This window comes from Pseudophryne corroboree, chromosome 10 (genome assembly GCF_028390025.1).
Source record: "Pseudophryne corroboree isolate aPseCor3 chromosome 10, aPseCor3.hap2, whole genome shotgun sequence".
NCBI lineage: Eukaryota > Metazoa > Chordata > Amphibia > Anura > Myobatrachidae > Pseudophryne > Pseudophryne corroboree.
The window spans coordinates 87753805-87768931 of NC_086453.1; the positions used below are offsets into that span (position 1 = coordinate 87753805).

The 15127-nt window shown below is 44.6% G+C and overlaps 1 protein-coding gene across 1 annotated transcript in view; it reads right to left on the minus strand.

Moving 5' to 3' along the window:
- LOC134966102 (ETS homologous factor-like) overlaps positions 1 to 15127 on the minus strand; it is a 40140-nt gene that overhangs the window by 13706 nt on the left and 11307 nt on the right. The window contains exon 3 of the mRNA XM_063942582.1: positions 11728 to 11814. Within this exon, the coding sequence (XP_063798652.1) occupies positions 11728 to 11814 (87 nt within the window). The remainder of the gene's footprint in view (positions 1 to 11727; positions 11815 to 15127) is intronic.

A 15127-nucleotide genomic window follows, 5' to 3' on the forward strand; every position in this document is an offset into this window, starting at 1 on the left:
TGCCACAAGGTCACCAAAATGTCTAATTACATCTAAAGTGCGGGGTGTCCTGTATGCTACACAGCCCAGCAGCATCGTCACCCCATCCTCCCCCTTGCACCCCTTTTGTAGTGTCCAAATCAAGTTTGTGTTTTTATATTTGAATCATTAATAAGACTAATTAAAACCTTCATTCCGATGGGACCCAGAAAAGGACAGGTAGGACCCCAATTTTTAAAAGTGAGGGGTCCCTGGGACCCACTTTTTTTTGGTCTCAGCGCGATCACTGTATACTTTCAAAACTTCCAGACTTTTGGCTTTTCTGCAACAGGGCTTAAGAACAACTTAAGAAAATAAAAAAGTCTATACTCTGAAAACACCGTTATATAGGCACACAGTATCAATCTTTGCTTATATATAATGGGGGTCATTCCGAGTTCGCTCGTTATTTTTTTCTCGCATCGGAGCGATTAGTCGCTAATGCGCATGCGCAATGTCCGCAGTGCGACCTGCGCCAAGTAAATTTGCTAAGCAGTTAGGTATTTTACTCACGGCATTACAAGGTTTTTTCTTCGTTCTGGTGATCGTAATGTGATTGACAGGAAGTGGGTGTTTCTGGGCGGAAACAGGCCGTTTTATGGGTGTGTGTGAAAAAACGCTACCGTTTCTGGGAAAAACGCGGGAGTGGCTGGAGAAACGGAGGAGTGTCTGGGCGAACGCTGGGTGTGTTTGTGACGTCAAACCAGGAACGACAAGCACTGAACTGATCGCAGATGCTGAGTAAGTGTGGAGCTACTCTGAAACTGCTAAGAAGTGTCTATTCGCAATTCTGCTAATCTTTCGTTCGCAATTTTGATAAGCTAAGATTCACTCCCAGTAGGCGGCGGCTTAGCGTGTGCAAAGCTGCTAAAAGCAGCTTGCGAGCGAACAACTCGGAATGACCCCCAATGTTCACATAATTCAGGGTGTAATTGTAGCAGAAATGTAACTAGACCGTTACAAACTGTCTCTCCAAATGATTACTCACTTATATGGCTGAAAAAGTGAAACTTTTGTACATGGGGAGAGCAAGGCAGCAAAACGCTTCACCAGTAATATGAAGAGGAGAAAATCTCGGCGGTCAGAAATATAATGAGCAATTAATGATGTTACCTCTCCTGTGGGCTGGTGTCACCGAGCGTCCTCGGTGGAGTCCTGTATAAAGCCCACAATGTAATGATGGGGAGAGTGGTTCAGTGCAGAAGTAATTATCCAAGCTTGCTCCTAACTATGAGTCCCGGATAGAAATACAGGAGGATTACCTGTATGTTCCCTTGGGCTGGTGGAAATCCTTATATTGCCCTATGTACAGGGAAATGTGCGAGTTCAGGACATCAGTTGGAGCAGCCACTGTAGCCGCTAATTGCGGGAGGTGTACTAGGCTGTGGCGCCGGCCAGAGCCGTCAGTGGCAATGGAGTTGAGGGTCGGGGTACTGTCCCGTGGTAAAAGGCAGCCGCCTGGTAGTGGAAGCTGACGCCGTACGGTAACCACAGTAATGCCGCCGTGTGAGGTGAGAGAGTCCTCTGCTACGAAGTAGAGCAGGATCCCTGGAGATAAACGGTGCCGTTGGATCGGTGATCAGAGTAGAAGGGCATTTGTCTTAAATGCCCTGCAAGAGTCTCCATTCGAACCTCTTGAGTCTGTGGATCTTAAATGTCTTACATTTAAGGTCTTGTTTTTATTGGCTATTGCCTCTGCTAGGAGGGTGTCGGACTTAGGCGCTTTGTCCTGTCGTCCACCCTTGATTTTTCACCGTGACCGGGCAGTTCTTAGAACTCACCCTGGTTATTTACCTAAGATGGTATCATCTTTTCATCTTAACCAAGAGATTGTGGTTCCGGCCTTCATCTCTTCTGGTTTGTCCTGCAAAGAGCAGTCTTTGGATGTGGTATGGGCTCTCCGTATTTACGTAGAGAGGACTGCCTCCCTCAGAAGGTCAGATACCCTTTTTGTACTTTTTGGTTTTCACAAACGTGGCTGGCCTGTGAATAAGCAGACCTTGACCAGATGGATTAGAATGGTGATTGCACAAGCCTATGCGCAAGCTGGTCTCCCAGCTCCTGCTGCTATCAAAGCCCATTCTACTCGGTCTATTGGACCTTCTTTGGCGGCCCGCCGCGGCGCGTCCACTGAACAATTGTGCAAGGCGGCTACGTGGTCCTCAGTGAACACGTTCATCGGGTTCTATGCCTTTGATACTTCTGCCTCCCAGGATGCTTCCTTTGGGACGCCGAGTTCTTATACCCACTACAGTGCATCCCCTCCCATGAGGAACTGCTTTAGGAAATCCCCAATGTTATTCCCTGTGGAATACCACTGTACCCCGCTGCAGAAAAGGAGATTTATGGTAGACTTACCATAGTTAAATCTCTTTCTGCGAAGTACACTGGATTCCACAGGGCGCCCACCCTGACGCACTTAGCTTCTTTGGGTTTGTATGGCATTAGCCGCTAGTCTCTTCTCCTGTCGTGAGAATGTGATTCTATGTGACTAACATCTACCATCTCTTTTTCCTGCTACTGCATTGGACTGGTTAATGAAACTCAGCTCCAGTGCCTGGAGGCGGGGTTATTGAGGAGGCGGTGCAATGCATCCTGGGAACAGTCAAAGCTTTAGCCTGTTGGTGCCTCGGATCAAGAGCCAACTCTACACCCCAATGTTATTCGCTGTGGAATCCAGTGTACCTCGCAGAAAGATTTAACTATGGTAAGTCTACCATAAATCTCCTTATTGTATGTAACTCCTTCTGGTGGATAATATACTGTACTGTATATCCTAGCATAAGATATGTAAAAACACACTACACAGGGAACCAGTTAGGGACTTAAGACCATAGCAGTGGAACCTAATATTGATAGAACTACACAGGGTCGGACTGGCCCACAGGGGAACAGGGGAAACCCCCGGTGAGCCCCACTGCCTGTGGGCCCTCCTCCTCCTCTAGGTATCTGGTTCCAGTTATATATCCAAGTGCACTTGAATTATGCAATATACATATGTTACATTATACGTCACAAGAATTTGGTTTATTACATATATACCAAGGGGAACAGAACATGTACTCTGTAACGGTTAGCCAAACCTCTGTTGTGGCTGGCCACGCCCCCACTGGAGACTGGCCACACCCTTAAGCATGTGCCCCTACAACAGCATCCCCCCGGTGGGCCATTTATGCCCCAGTCCGACACTGGAACTACACTAAAAAGAGACACAGGGACTAGAACCTAAACAATGCAATACAATAGTTAGATATAAAACCAGATATGGAGGAAACAGGAAGCCAGAAGGAGATATAAAACAATTGAGTCAAAATTAGATATTATTCAACTCCATAGTTTAATTTAGTTTAATAGGACCCATTTACCAATGATGACATATGCAATGCCATATGGGCTCGAGATTAGTGCCTATGATTGCATCATAATTGCCTACCTGACCCTCTCCATGAGGGAGAAAATGCTCTGTTCCTGGACTTTCCTGGTAATGTATGATTGTCATCACCTGTGGTGAGCTAGTTAATTGATAAGAAAAGTGTTTCACCACAGGTGATGGCAATCATACATTACCAGGAAAGACCAGGAACAGAGCATTTTCTCCCTCATGGAGAGGGTCAGGTAGGCAGACCCTCCAACATGACCCGCCCCACTAGGTACAAAATGATCTGTTCCTGGACTTCCCTCTTAATTTATGATTTCCATCACCTGTGTTGAACTAGTTAAATGATAAGAAAGCTGTTTCTTCACAGGTGATGGCAATAATAAATTAAGAGGGAAGTCCAGAAACAGAGCGTTTTGTACCTAGTGGGGCGGGTCATGTTGGAGGGTATGGGTAGGCAAGTATGGATTGCATTGCAAACAAGTGATCCTATCATCTGAATGCATTAACAAGCACAGGCAGATTCAGAGCCCATCTCTGCAATATGTGAGCTGCCAGGGGTCTGCACATGTAAGGATAGACAGACTGCACTGCACAGCGGCCACTACCAGGGAGGGTTCTGGAGGAACCCTCTGCCCAGCCATCTACGCAATGTGTAGACTATAGGCTACAATGGGCTACCGTCATCTTCAGATTGCGGTTGCTGTGGGGACCAATATCGGAAATGCTTTGCATTCTATATATTGATGCATCTGGCAGGTTTGCATCCTCCATAGAAACCTATGGGGGATGTGGCTGCTGCAGGAATGGATACCTCCTTCATACAGTCAGGGGACACTTAATATTTGCAGCTAACACCCGAAAACCTGAGTTTTCGGGGAAATAGCCACAAATATACAATGATAAATTGGCCGCTTACATTTTTCAAACTAAATATCCCATATGCCTCACTTTTACATAGCAAGTTAAACCAATCGCCACCCCAATCTGTAACCGTTATCTGTTTAATCGCTTTGACTTCAATATCACTCACATTCCCTCTGTCACCCCCAGCGACATGTCTTGAAAGATAATGGGGGAGATTCAAATGTTTGAAAAGTTGGTTGGGTGTCTTGTTTTTTTCCTGTCTATTAGATAGAAAAAAAACAGACTCCCAACTGACTTTTCAAACATTTGAATCTCCCCCTACTGTATGTGTTCTGATTTGATTAAAAAATATTTCTTCAGTGTTCAAGAAATCTTGTACTGGGCGTTTGTGTCCACCATTCAATATGCTGTTTTTGAAACCCACATTCTATTATTTATATAATAAAGGTCGATGTACAGGTCAAAAAAATATAAATCTGAAGATTTCTTTAGAAACCTAACACCTAATTGGCCAAAAATCTGTGCTTCTATGTTCAACATGTCTACATGTGAGCCATTTATCTCTTCTATGGTTTTTCAGGTAACCAATTTAGACGTTTCACCTGAGATTTACATAGATCTTTCTTCTTATACATGCTATGTGCAAGTTTATGTTTTAAATGTTCCGTCCTCCTCTAGGTAACCTTCATATTTTTTAGAGCACAGGTTCTCAAACTCAGTCCTCAGGACTACACGGTGCATGTTTTGCAGGTCTCCTCACAAAATCGCAAGTGAAATAATTAGCTCCACCTGTGGACCTTTTAAAATGTGCCAGTGAGTAATTAATACACCTGTGCACTTGCTGGGTTACCTGCAAAACATGCACTGTGTGGGGTCCTGAGGACCGAGTTTGAGAACCACTGTTTTAGAGGACCTAAAGTGGAATCTGCCTGTGAGACATACCTCCCAACATTACCCTCTCAAGGAGGGACAAAATGCTCTGCTCCTGGGCTTTTCTCTTAATGTATGATTGCCAGCACATGTTTTGATTAGGCAAATGGATAAGAAAGGTGTTTCAGCACAGGTGAGGGCAATCATATATTAAGAGGGAAGTCCAGGAACAGAACATTCTGTCCCTCCTGGAGAGGACCATGTTGGGAGGTATGCTGTAAGATACTGTAGGAGCATTTGTATGCAGGATTAATTATGTCATTAAATTCAAATGTCCTTATCATACCTCCCAACATGACCCTCTCCAGGAGGGACAGACTGCTCTGCTCCTGGACTTCCCTCTTAATTTATGATTGCCATCACCTGTGCTGAAACACCTTTCTTATCCATTAACCATACTTGCCTACCTGACCCTCTCCATGAGGGAGAAAATGCTCTGTTCCTGGACTTTCCTGGTAATGTATGATTGCCATCACCTGTGGTGAGCTAGTTAATTGATAAGAAAGGTGTTTCACCACAGGTGATGGCAATCATACATTACCAGGAAAGTCCAGGAACAGAGCTTTTTCTCCCTCATGGAGAGGGTCAGGTAGGCAAGTATGCCATTAACCTGTTCAACACAGGTGCAGACAATCAGAAATTAAGAGGAAAGTCCCGAAGCAGAGCATTTTGTCCCTCCTGGAGAGGGTCATGTTGGGAGTTATGATTGTTTACTTTCCTAAGGAAAGTTACTGTGTGGCTGCAGTTATGGACAAGGGAGATTCAGTGACTAGCCACATAGCTATTTATATACTATATTCTGTGTATTGCTTAGCATATTCATTTTAATATGTAAAAAGATACATAGCGATGTCAAGTCTATCATAGAGCACATCACATGTATGGAGTGGACTATGGCCCTCATTCCGAGTTGATCGCTCGCTAGCTATTTTTTGCAGAGCAGCGATCAGATAGTCGCCGCCCACGGGAGAGTGTATTTTCGCTTTGCAAATGTGCGCTCGCATGTGCAGCCGAGCGGGACGAAAATGTTTTTTGCAGTTTCAGAGTAGGTCTGAACTTACTCAGCCCTTGCGATCACTTCAGCCTGTCCGGTCCCGGAATTGACGTCAGACACCCGCCCTGCAAACGCCTGGACACGCCTGCATTTTCCCTACCACTCCCAGAAAACGGTCAGGTGACACCCATAAACGCCCTCTTCCTGTCAATCTCCTTGCGATCAGTTGTGCGAATGGATTCGTCGCTAGAAGCATTGCACAGCAACAATGCTGTTTGTACCCGTACGACGCGTGTGCGCATTGCAGTGCATACACATGCGCAGTAGTAACCTGATCGCTGCGCTGTGAAAAATGGCAACGAGCGATCAACTCAGAATGAGGGCCTATGTTTCATATAGAGATACGTTTGATACCACAATCCTGAAGCACAAATTTGCTAGGAGTCTAAAGTCTCTACTCTATGCTGTTGGCAATCCTGCATTTCCCTCTATCTAATCCTCAGTCTGTGATTTGCCACTTGCCTTCTCACAAATCTACATGATGTATTCAGAACATACTTGATTATGAGAGGTGGATCATTGTCATACTAGCCTACTCTCCCAGTCCCGAATCTTGAGTAGCTCTCCCGGAAGCCCAAAGAGTGGGCAAGTCTTCCCGTGGCCACCCACTTCCCGAGTCACTGCATCGCGACCCGTCCTTACTCCATAATGCCGGAAATGGCTGAATTGCGTGGCGGTAGGGGGTGGACCACTATGATACAATCACGCTGTCATGGACCCACGCGCCACCCACTTTGCCACGCCACGCATCCTATATAGCCAACCTGGCTGCTCCCTCCAAGAAGGTGTAGCTAAAAAGTCGCTCCATGTACTTCTTCCTGGTAATATACAGAAATAATATCTGGTCTCCATTCTACTCCCCATGCTTTATCACCTGCAGCCTCACTTAACAAATCTCTGGTGCTCAGGAACTGTGATACATGCTGTAAAGTGGTTTTTCTCCTATTTCTCAGGAATGTGTCTGTGTATCTGGTTCCATCTCCAGCCTCCTAGATATTACCTGTAGGTCCCTCTAAAAACTCTGATGTGGTTCTACTTCTGTTATTCATACAGGAATTACAAAGATCCTGAAAATCAGCTTCTGTCTGTTGGTATGCAGATGATACGGTGAACTTAAACTCTCTGACCTTAGAAATGTAATTCAACCTGGTTTCTTTCAGGTAGAACACGGATAACTAAAACCTAAGTGTTTTTTAACACAGATAAATATCCATGTTATTTGGGACAAAGATGAAACTTGTAAAGTGTTTTACACCTAATCTACTGATTAGTGCAAAGTCCAGCAAACTCCAACACTCGTCTGACATCAGTGTCCAAATATCAATACTTGTGTTTGTAGCTTAATCCTAACCTTACATTTGGTTTCCAAATAGAGACCCTGACATTACAAAAGTAGTGCAGTGGTTCCCAAAATGGCTACTGTGGCACCCTGGCACAGGGTACTTGTAGGGGTGCCGCGGGTTGGTGGTCCAGGCCCAAATCAAAGTCTATATGATTAATGTGATAAGACAAATCCATTGCTGGTGACTAACAAACATAAAACTAACAGATATGCAACCCTGTCCACCACCACATAATTGACCCTAACAATGACATATAAGCGCAATTTACATAATTTCATTATTTGTTTTCTGAATTTCTCAATAGGTTTTGGCCTACGGGTGCCGTGAAACAAATGCTGATGCTCAAGGACACCATAATTCAGAAAAGTTTGGGAGTGACTGACGTAGTCTTGATTGGGTTTTCTCTACAGAAACAAATCTGGAGAAGACAAAGGGGGTCATTCCGAGTTGATCGCTCGCTAGCAGTTTTTAGCAGCTGTGCAAAAGCATTGTCGCCACCCACCGGGGAGTGTATTTTCGCTTTGCAGAAGTGCGAACGCCTGTGCAGCAGAGCGCCTGCAAAATCATTTTGTGCAAAACAAGACCAGCCCTGGACTTACTCTTCGTGTGCGTTGATTCCAACGTTGGAGGGTTGGCTTTTGACGTCACACACCTGCCCAGAGTTCGCCCAGCTACACTTGCGTTTTCTCCGGCACGCCTGCGTTTTTCCAAACACTCCCTGAAAATGGTCAGTTGACACCCAGAAACGCCAACTTTCTGTCAATCACTTTCCAGCCGGCTGTGCGATTGGAATCGTCGCTAGAACCAGTGCAAAACCACAATGGACTTTGTACCTGTACGATGGGCGTGCACATTGCGGTGCCAACGCATGCGCAGATTAGACTTTTTTTCCACTGATCGCTGCACAGCGAACAACGGCAGCTAGCGATCAACTCGGAATGACCCCATAACACCAACAGCTGCTAATGTCAGTAATGCCCCTTCCACATCGTCACAAAAACCTGTGTTAGTGCCGGGTTAACCTGGGTCGTGGCTTGGAGTGAAAGGGTTCCCAGAAAATCACAGAAAATGACCAGGGAATCCAACTTGGGTAGCGACCAGGGTTGTTCCCAGGAAGGACCCCAGTAATGGGGTAGTGTGAACCAGCATCACGTTAACACTCTATGGAGAGCCGGCTCACTGGCACTTGTAGATTGTCATCTCCAAGCGCCAACAGAGGAGAAGACTCTGCAATAACCTGTGTCTAGCCTGGGGTGTGAACGGGTTTCAAGCCGCTGTGACACAGCTTGAAACCCGTGTTCAGTGACTTGGGCTGGACCTGGGATGTTGGTATAAAAGGGGTTGGGTTTGATATGCCAGAAGTCGGGATGCTGGCGATCAGAATACTGACCACGGCATCCTGATGGTGAGAATCCCGACAGGGGCACGGTAAATATACTTACTTTTCCCCAATGTCCCCTTAAACCTAACTCACCCTTCCCGCAGCCTAAACCTACCCCCACCCCCTACAGCCTAACGGTAACCCTCCCCAGTGGTGCCTAAACCTAACCTCCCCCCCTCCCGCAGCCTAAACCTAACCCTCCCGCAGCCTTATCCTTACCCTCGTCCCTGCAGCCTAACCCTAATCCCCCACAGCCTAAACCCCCAATCTCCGAATGGGCCGGCAAACACTCAGTCGGATCCCTGCGTCGGTACTGTGATCGTAGTTGGGATTCCGGCATTTGTATTTTGATTGCGGGGATCCCGACCGCCGGGATCCTGAGAGGGTCCCTGTGAAAGGGGTATAACAGAGTACTGTATGGCGGTGTTGTATATGGTACACCCCTTAATCATCTTGACGACACTTTATAACTCTGTAACTACAAAACATCTTATTATAACTTGCTATAAGGATTTAAGCTGTTCCTGGAGTCTAGATGTACAGCTCACTGTGTCCTTGAAAAATCTTATGGACAAGTTACTTTATTAACTGAACAAACTTCTTATCCCTGCAGCTAAAATGGCTTATCACCTTTGATCTACTTACAGAATCCTGCTAATAAATAAACAACGGTTCCTAAATTTAGTATAAAAACCATACCCAGTGACTTCTGCCAGGCACCCCGTTTTTTGGAACATCTTACAGTACCTCCGTTACCTAAAGTAAATCAGCCTGAGGTTTTCCAAAGCGTGTGTCATTTGGCTCTATAATCATTTTTGTATCTGCTGTGTCTGTGACTTGATCTCAACTGTACTTTATGCATGCAGGACATACGTAGAAAAAGAGAGATGACACAATGGGCAGGATTTACTAAAGCTTCTAAAAATAAAAGTGGTGCGATTGCCCATAGCAACAAAGCAGAATCTAGCTGTCATTTCTCTACCGCAGTGTTTTTCAACCACTGTGCCGTGGCACACTAGTGTGCCCTGAGCAGTCTCCAGGTGTCCGGCCACAGAAGCACAGCCAGGCCCGTCAGTGTTTTGCTGCCACTGGGGCCCTGGAACGATCAATACTGGTGGGTTTAGTGGTTGCAGAGCTAGTTCTAATTTTGGGCCCGGGCAGTGTTGGACTCTTCTGGTGTACTCAGACGTGGCTCAGGCATGACCTATAGAGAAGATGCGACATGACATCCATTAGTGTTTCTACAGAGGAGGGGGCCCGTGTGCACCTCCGCGTGGGCCCCCTCCTCTGAATGGCGCTGTAGACTCCGGCTTTGTGCCGGAGTCTACTGCGCATGTGCAGGTCTCCAAAAACATGGCGCCCACCCTGGTGGCCGTTTTGGTGAGATTTCCACCGCAACCGCTGCGCCCGCCGCTGGACTCCGGTAAGGTAAGTATTTAAATGTATGCAATGTGTGCGGAGTGGGGCCCGTGTGCACCGCACACATTGCACCCATTATAGAAACGCCAATGATGACATCCTAAGACACGCAACTGCACAATGCATCACCATTATATTTGAGTTAAAAAAAAAAATGGTGTACCTTGGCAATATTTAACTCTTGTTCAGTGTGCCACGAGTTGTAAAAGGTTGAAAATCTCTGCTCTACCGCATCCTAGAAAATGATAGAATCTTATTGGCTATGAGTAACGTCACCACTTTTAATTTTTAGATATTTTAATAAATCTATCCCAATGTAATACTAATACTAGTAAGCTTGCCCTCAGTTAATCACACAAGTGGACAAGTCACCGCATAACACAAGTTTGACGCATCTCATCTCATGAAATACACTACTACGTGCTGAGGAATGATAAGAAAAATATGTTATGGCCACAGAAGGAGCCCTGTAGGCGCTTAAGCACCGCCAATATTTCTACTGCCACTATTCGTGGAATTTTTCAGTCATATGGGGGGGGGGGGGGTGTAGGGGTAGTAAAAAGAGCGCCCACAATTAGTTTTAAAAATTGTCTCCAATGATTGTGAGTATGGTGGTCATTCCGAGTTGATCGCTAGCTGCATTCGTTCGATGTGCAGCGATGAGGGGGAAAAACGGAACTTCTGCGCATGCGTATGCGGCGCAGTGCGCACGCGCAACGTACTTTTACAACGCCCGATGTCGTTTCACACAGGGTCTAGCGAAGCTTTTCAGTCGCACTGCTGACCGCAGAGTTATTGACATGAAGTGGGCGTTTCTGGGTGTCAACTGACCGTTTTCAGGGAGTGTTCGAAAAAACGCAGGCATGCCAGGAAAAACGCAGGCGTGGCTGGGCGAACGCAGATCATGTTTGTGACGTCAAAACAGGAACTGAACAGTCTGAAGTCATCGCAAGCGCTGAGTAGGTATTGAGCTACTCTAAAACTGCACAAAAAAACTTTGCAGCCGCTCTGCGATCCTTTCGTTCGCACTTCTGCTAAGCTAAAATACACTCCCAGTGGGAGGCGACATAGCGTTTGCATGGCTGCTAAAAACAGCTAGCGAGCGATCAACTCGGAATGACCACCTATATGTTAAAAACAAGAACGACTGTTTAGTTGTGGAAAATTGGCTACTTATTAAATAGTCACTTTCAATCATTGAGAAAACGCCATGTTAGTAATACACAAGCACAGACCAGCAATAGTTAAACAGAAGAATGAAACGGCTAAACATGAGTGGATATAGATCAGTCATTTCCAAACATACCCTCATATTGTGGCAATGTGTTGTTCTACTCACCACAAACTGGAGCCTGAAACTTTGTCTTCTCCTGTAAAACCTGTTGATCCAAATTCCTTCTGTGTGTTGTCACTGTGGCCAACAGGTCTGTGAGAAGGTGACATATTAATGGTAAGCAGGGAGGTATGGAGCCATGAATTGTTTATGTACCAACGGCTTTTCTCATTTCTTTCATTATTATGTGAATCGGTTTAACCCCTTAATAGCTGTGTTGCAGATAATCTTTTTATTTTTATTTGTTTATTAATACATTGAAAATTCAGATTATTAGAATTTCGGTAACATTTACCCATTTGTAACATTTTGCCAATTCTGTTGATAGCGATTCTGTAAGTGTAGTTTATTAGTATTTTCTTACTCTACCCGGGGATAAATCATAGCCTGTGTCTTAATTTATGTTGAACAATCACAAGGAAATACACTGATATATTGGACATTAAAATCTGTATTGAATATCAATCACTTGAATGCTCTCTGTATTGTATATCTGTCACTAGAATGTACTGTGTATTGTCTAGAGGGCATTAGAGTACTCTGCATATTGTATAGAGGTCACTAGAATGCTGCGGTTGGATATGTGGGTGTCGTGGACACCCACGAGTGGGAATAGTTCCTGTTGATCGGCATGCCGACCGTCAGGATAGTGAGGGTTCTGGATGTAGGTGCTGGTATTGTGACCAGTGGTCTCCCGACCGCCGGTCACATAACTACATCCGGAATGCTGTGAGTGTTGCACAGAGTCCACTTGACTGCTGTGTGTGTTGTATAGAGGTAATTAGAATGCTGTGTGTATTGTATAGAGGTAATTAGCATGCTGTATGTATTGTATAGAGGTAATTAGGCTGTGTGTATTGTATAGAGGTAATTAGAATGCTGTGTGTATTGTATAGAGGTAATTAACATGCTGTATGCATTGTATACAGGTAATTAGGCTGTGTGTATTGTATAGAGGTAATTAGAATGCTGTGTGTATTGTACAGAGGTAAGTAGACTGCTGTGTGTATTGTATAGAGGTAATTAGAATGCTGTGTGTATTGTATAGAGGTAATTAGCATGCTGTATGTATTGTATAGAGGTAATTAGAATGCTGTGTATTGTACAGAGGTAAGTAGACTGCTGTGTGTATTGTATAGAGGTAATTAGAATGCTGTGTGTATTGTATAGAGGTAATTAGCATGCTGTATGTATTGTATAGAGGTAATTAGGCTGTGTGTATTGTATAGAGGTAATTAGAATGCTGTGTGTATTGTATAGAGGTAATTAGCATGCTGTATGCATTGTATAGAGGTAATTAGTCTGTGTGTATTGTATAGAGATAATTAGAATGCTGTGTGTATTGTATAGAGGTAATTAGAGTGCTGTGTGTATTGTATAGAGGTAATCAGAATGCTGTGTATTGTATAGAGGTAATTAGCATGCTGTATGTATTGTATAGACGTAATTAGGCTGTGTGTATTGTATAGAGGTAATTAGAATGCTGTGTGTATTGTATAGAGATAATTAGAATGCTGTGTGTATTGTATAGAGATAATTAGAATGCTGTGTGTATTGTACAGAGGTAATTAGACTGCTGTGTGTATTGTATAGAGGTAAATAGAATACTGTGTGTATTGTATAGAGGTAATTAGAGTGCTGTGTGTATTGTATAGAGGTAATCAGAATGCTGTGTGAAAAATGTTAATTTGAAAATTCGGACTATAAACCCTGCCCCCAGTGACGTTATTAAAGTGCAATAGGTTTTATTATCTTTCACATTATCTTTCTGGGATGTGGTTTTTTACCTTATTTTGGTGCCATTTAGTTTAGTTATGATTAGAATAGTTTTTTGGGGGATGCATTTAGCATCCTGGAGTTCGGAAGGACAGCAGTCATGAGAGCGATGCCGGAATCCCGACACCACTCAGGAGACCCGCGCTGGAACACAGACAGCCGACATCCCAAAGGTATCGGCTGCGGTTTAGAGTTAGGGTTCCGGGGGGTGAGGTGGTTAGGGTTAGGCACTAGGGGAGTGGTTAACTATAGCCACCACCCCAGGAAGGTTAAGGTTAGGGTAGGGGACAGGGAAGGGGTAGAATAATTACTCCGTCCGGTGTCGGGATCATCAGTGTTGGGATGCAGCTGTCGGTCATGTGACTGCGAGCATCCCGACCACCGGGATAACATACCCAACCCTTTTTTTTTTTACTGTGTATTAGTTAAGTATCTCATGTTATGTAATTGCTAGTGGTCATGTGACTAAGACCTCAGGGGTATAAATAAATATGTATTTTGGGCCTATGCTCCCCACACTTGGGAAAAGGATTGTTACCTGAAATGTGTCAGTGGAGTTTTGCTATTTGTAGGTGACTCTCCTATTTACCCAGCTGATGACATTGTGGTCATTGTGCTATCTTCTTATTCGGGACTTCATACTGACTGAAGATTTGCAAGTATTAATATACTGTTTTATTATAAATATGTGGGTACAGGAGTGAGTGCCTACAACAAGGGAATATTTTGTTTTATTCATTTTATGACTGCTTTTATACATGATTAGGTGTGCATGCTATACCAAATAAATTTTTATTATATCATTTTCATTTTTGCGTTGAGTACCTATCTTGTTTGCTGCTAGCATCAGATGAGTAAATTAGCTATTGAAATGAGAGCATCTGAAATGGTTATTGTGAGGTTCACCAGCCCTGTATGATGGAAGGGTGACCAGGAGGTTGGTGGAAGGCTGAGGATCACATTACCCCAACATCCAAAGATACCTTTATGTGGACATTAACTTACCTCTGGTAAGTGTCTATGAGGGGTTTCCGCCTTTTAAAGTTGAGAAACAGATTGTGAAACCTTACCATTCCACTGTGGTCTATTTTTCTTCCATGTATTGTAAATAGTACAAGGAAAACATTGCCTTTCATGGACAGAGGATTTCCACTATATAACCTACCACATATAAGGGGATATTTCTAGAAACAGCGCTTTTGGTCTTTCCATTGTTTATGTGTAATTGTATATGAGCAGGCCCGGTGATAGGTGGGGACAAAGAGGACACTTGTAAGGGGCCCGGAAGGTCAAAGGGACCCGTGGATCAGGAACACAAAGAAGGGGTCTGCAACATCTATTAACTTTTATACTGCTCACCCGCCAACTAACTAAGCTAATTAACACGCAGGCCGCTCCAACCCCTGCTCGCCTTACCCTGTCACTTGTTCTGGTACCAATCATGACGCTGATGCTGCGCTGTACGCCAGCCCCTTCCCTGTCTCCTTCCACCGCCGCTGCCGAGCCGAGGAGCAGCAGCTCTGAGCCCACCCAGCAGGTGTGCCCACAGCCTCCCGAGTACCTCCAGCATCTGTCACAACTCTGTGACAGACTTGTGCCCTTATGTATCAATGAGTGATACATTTCACTG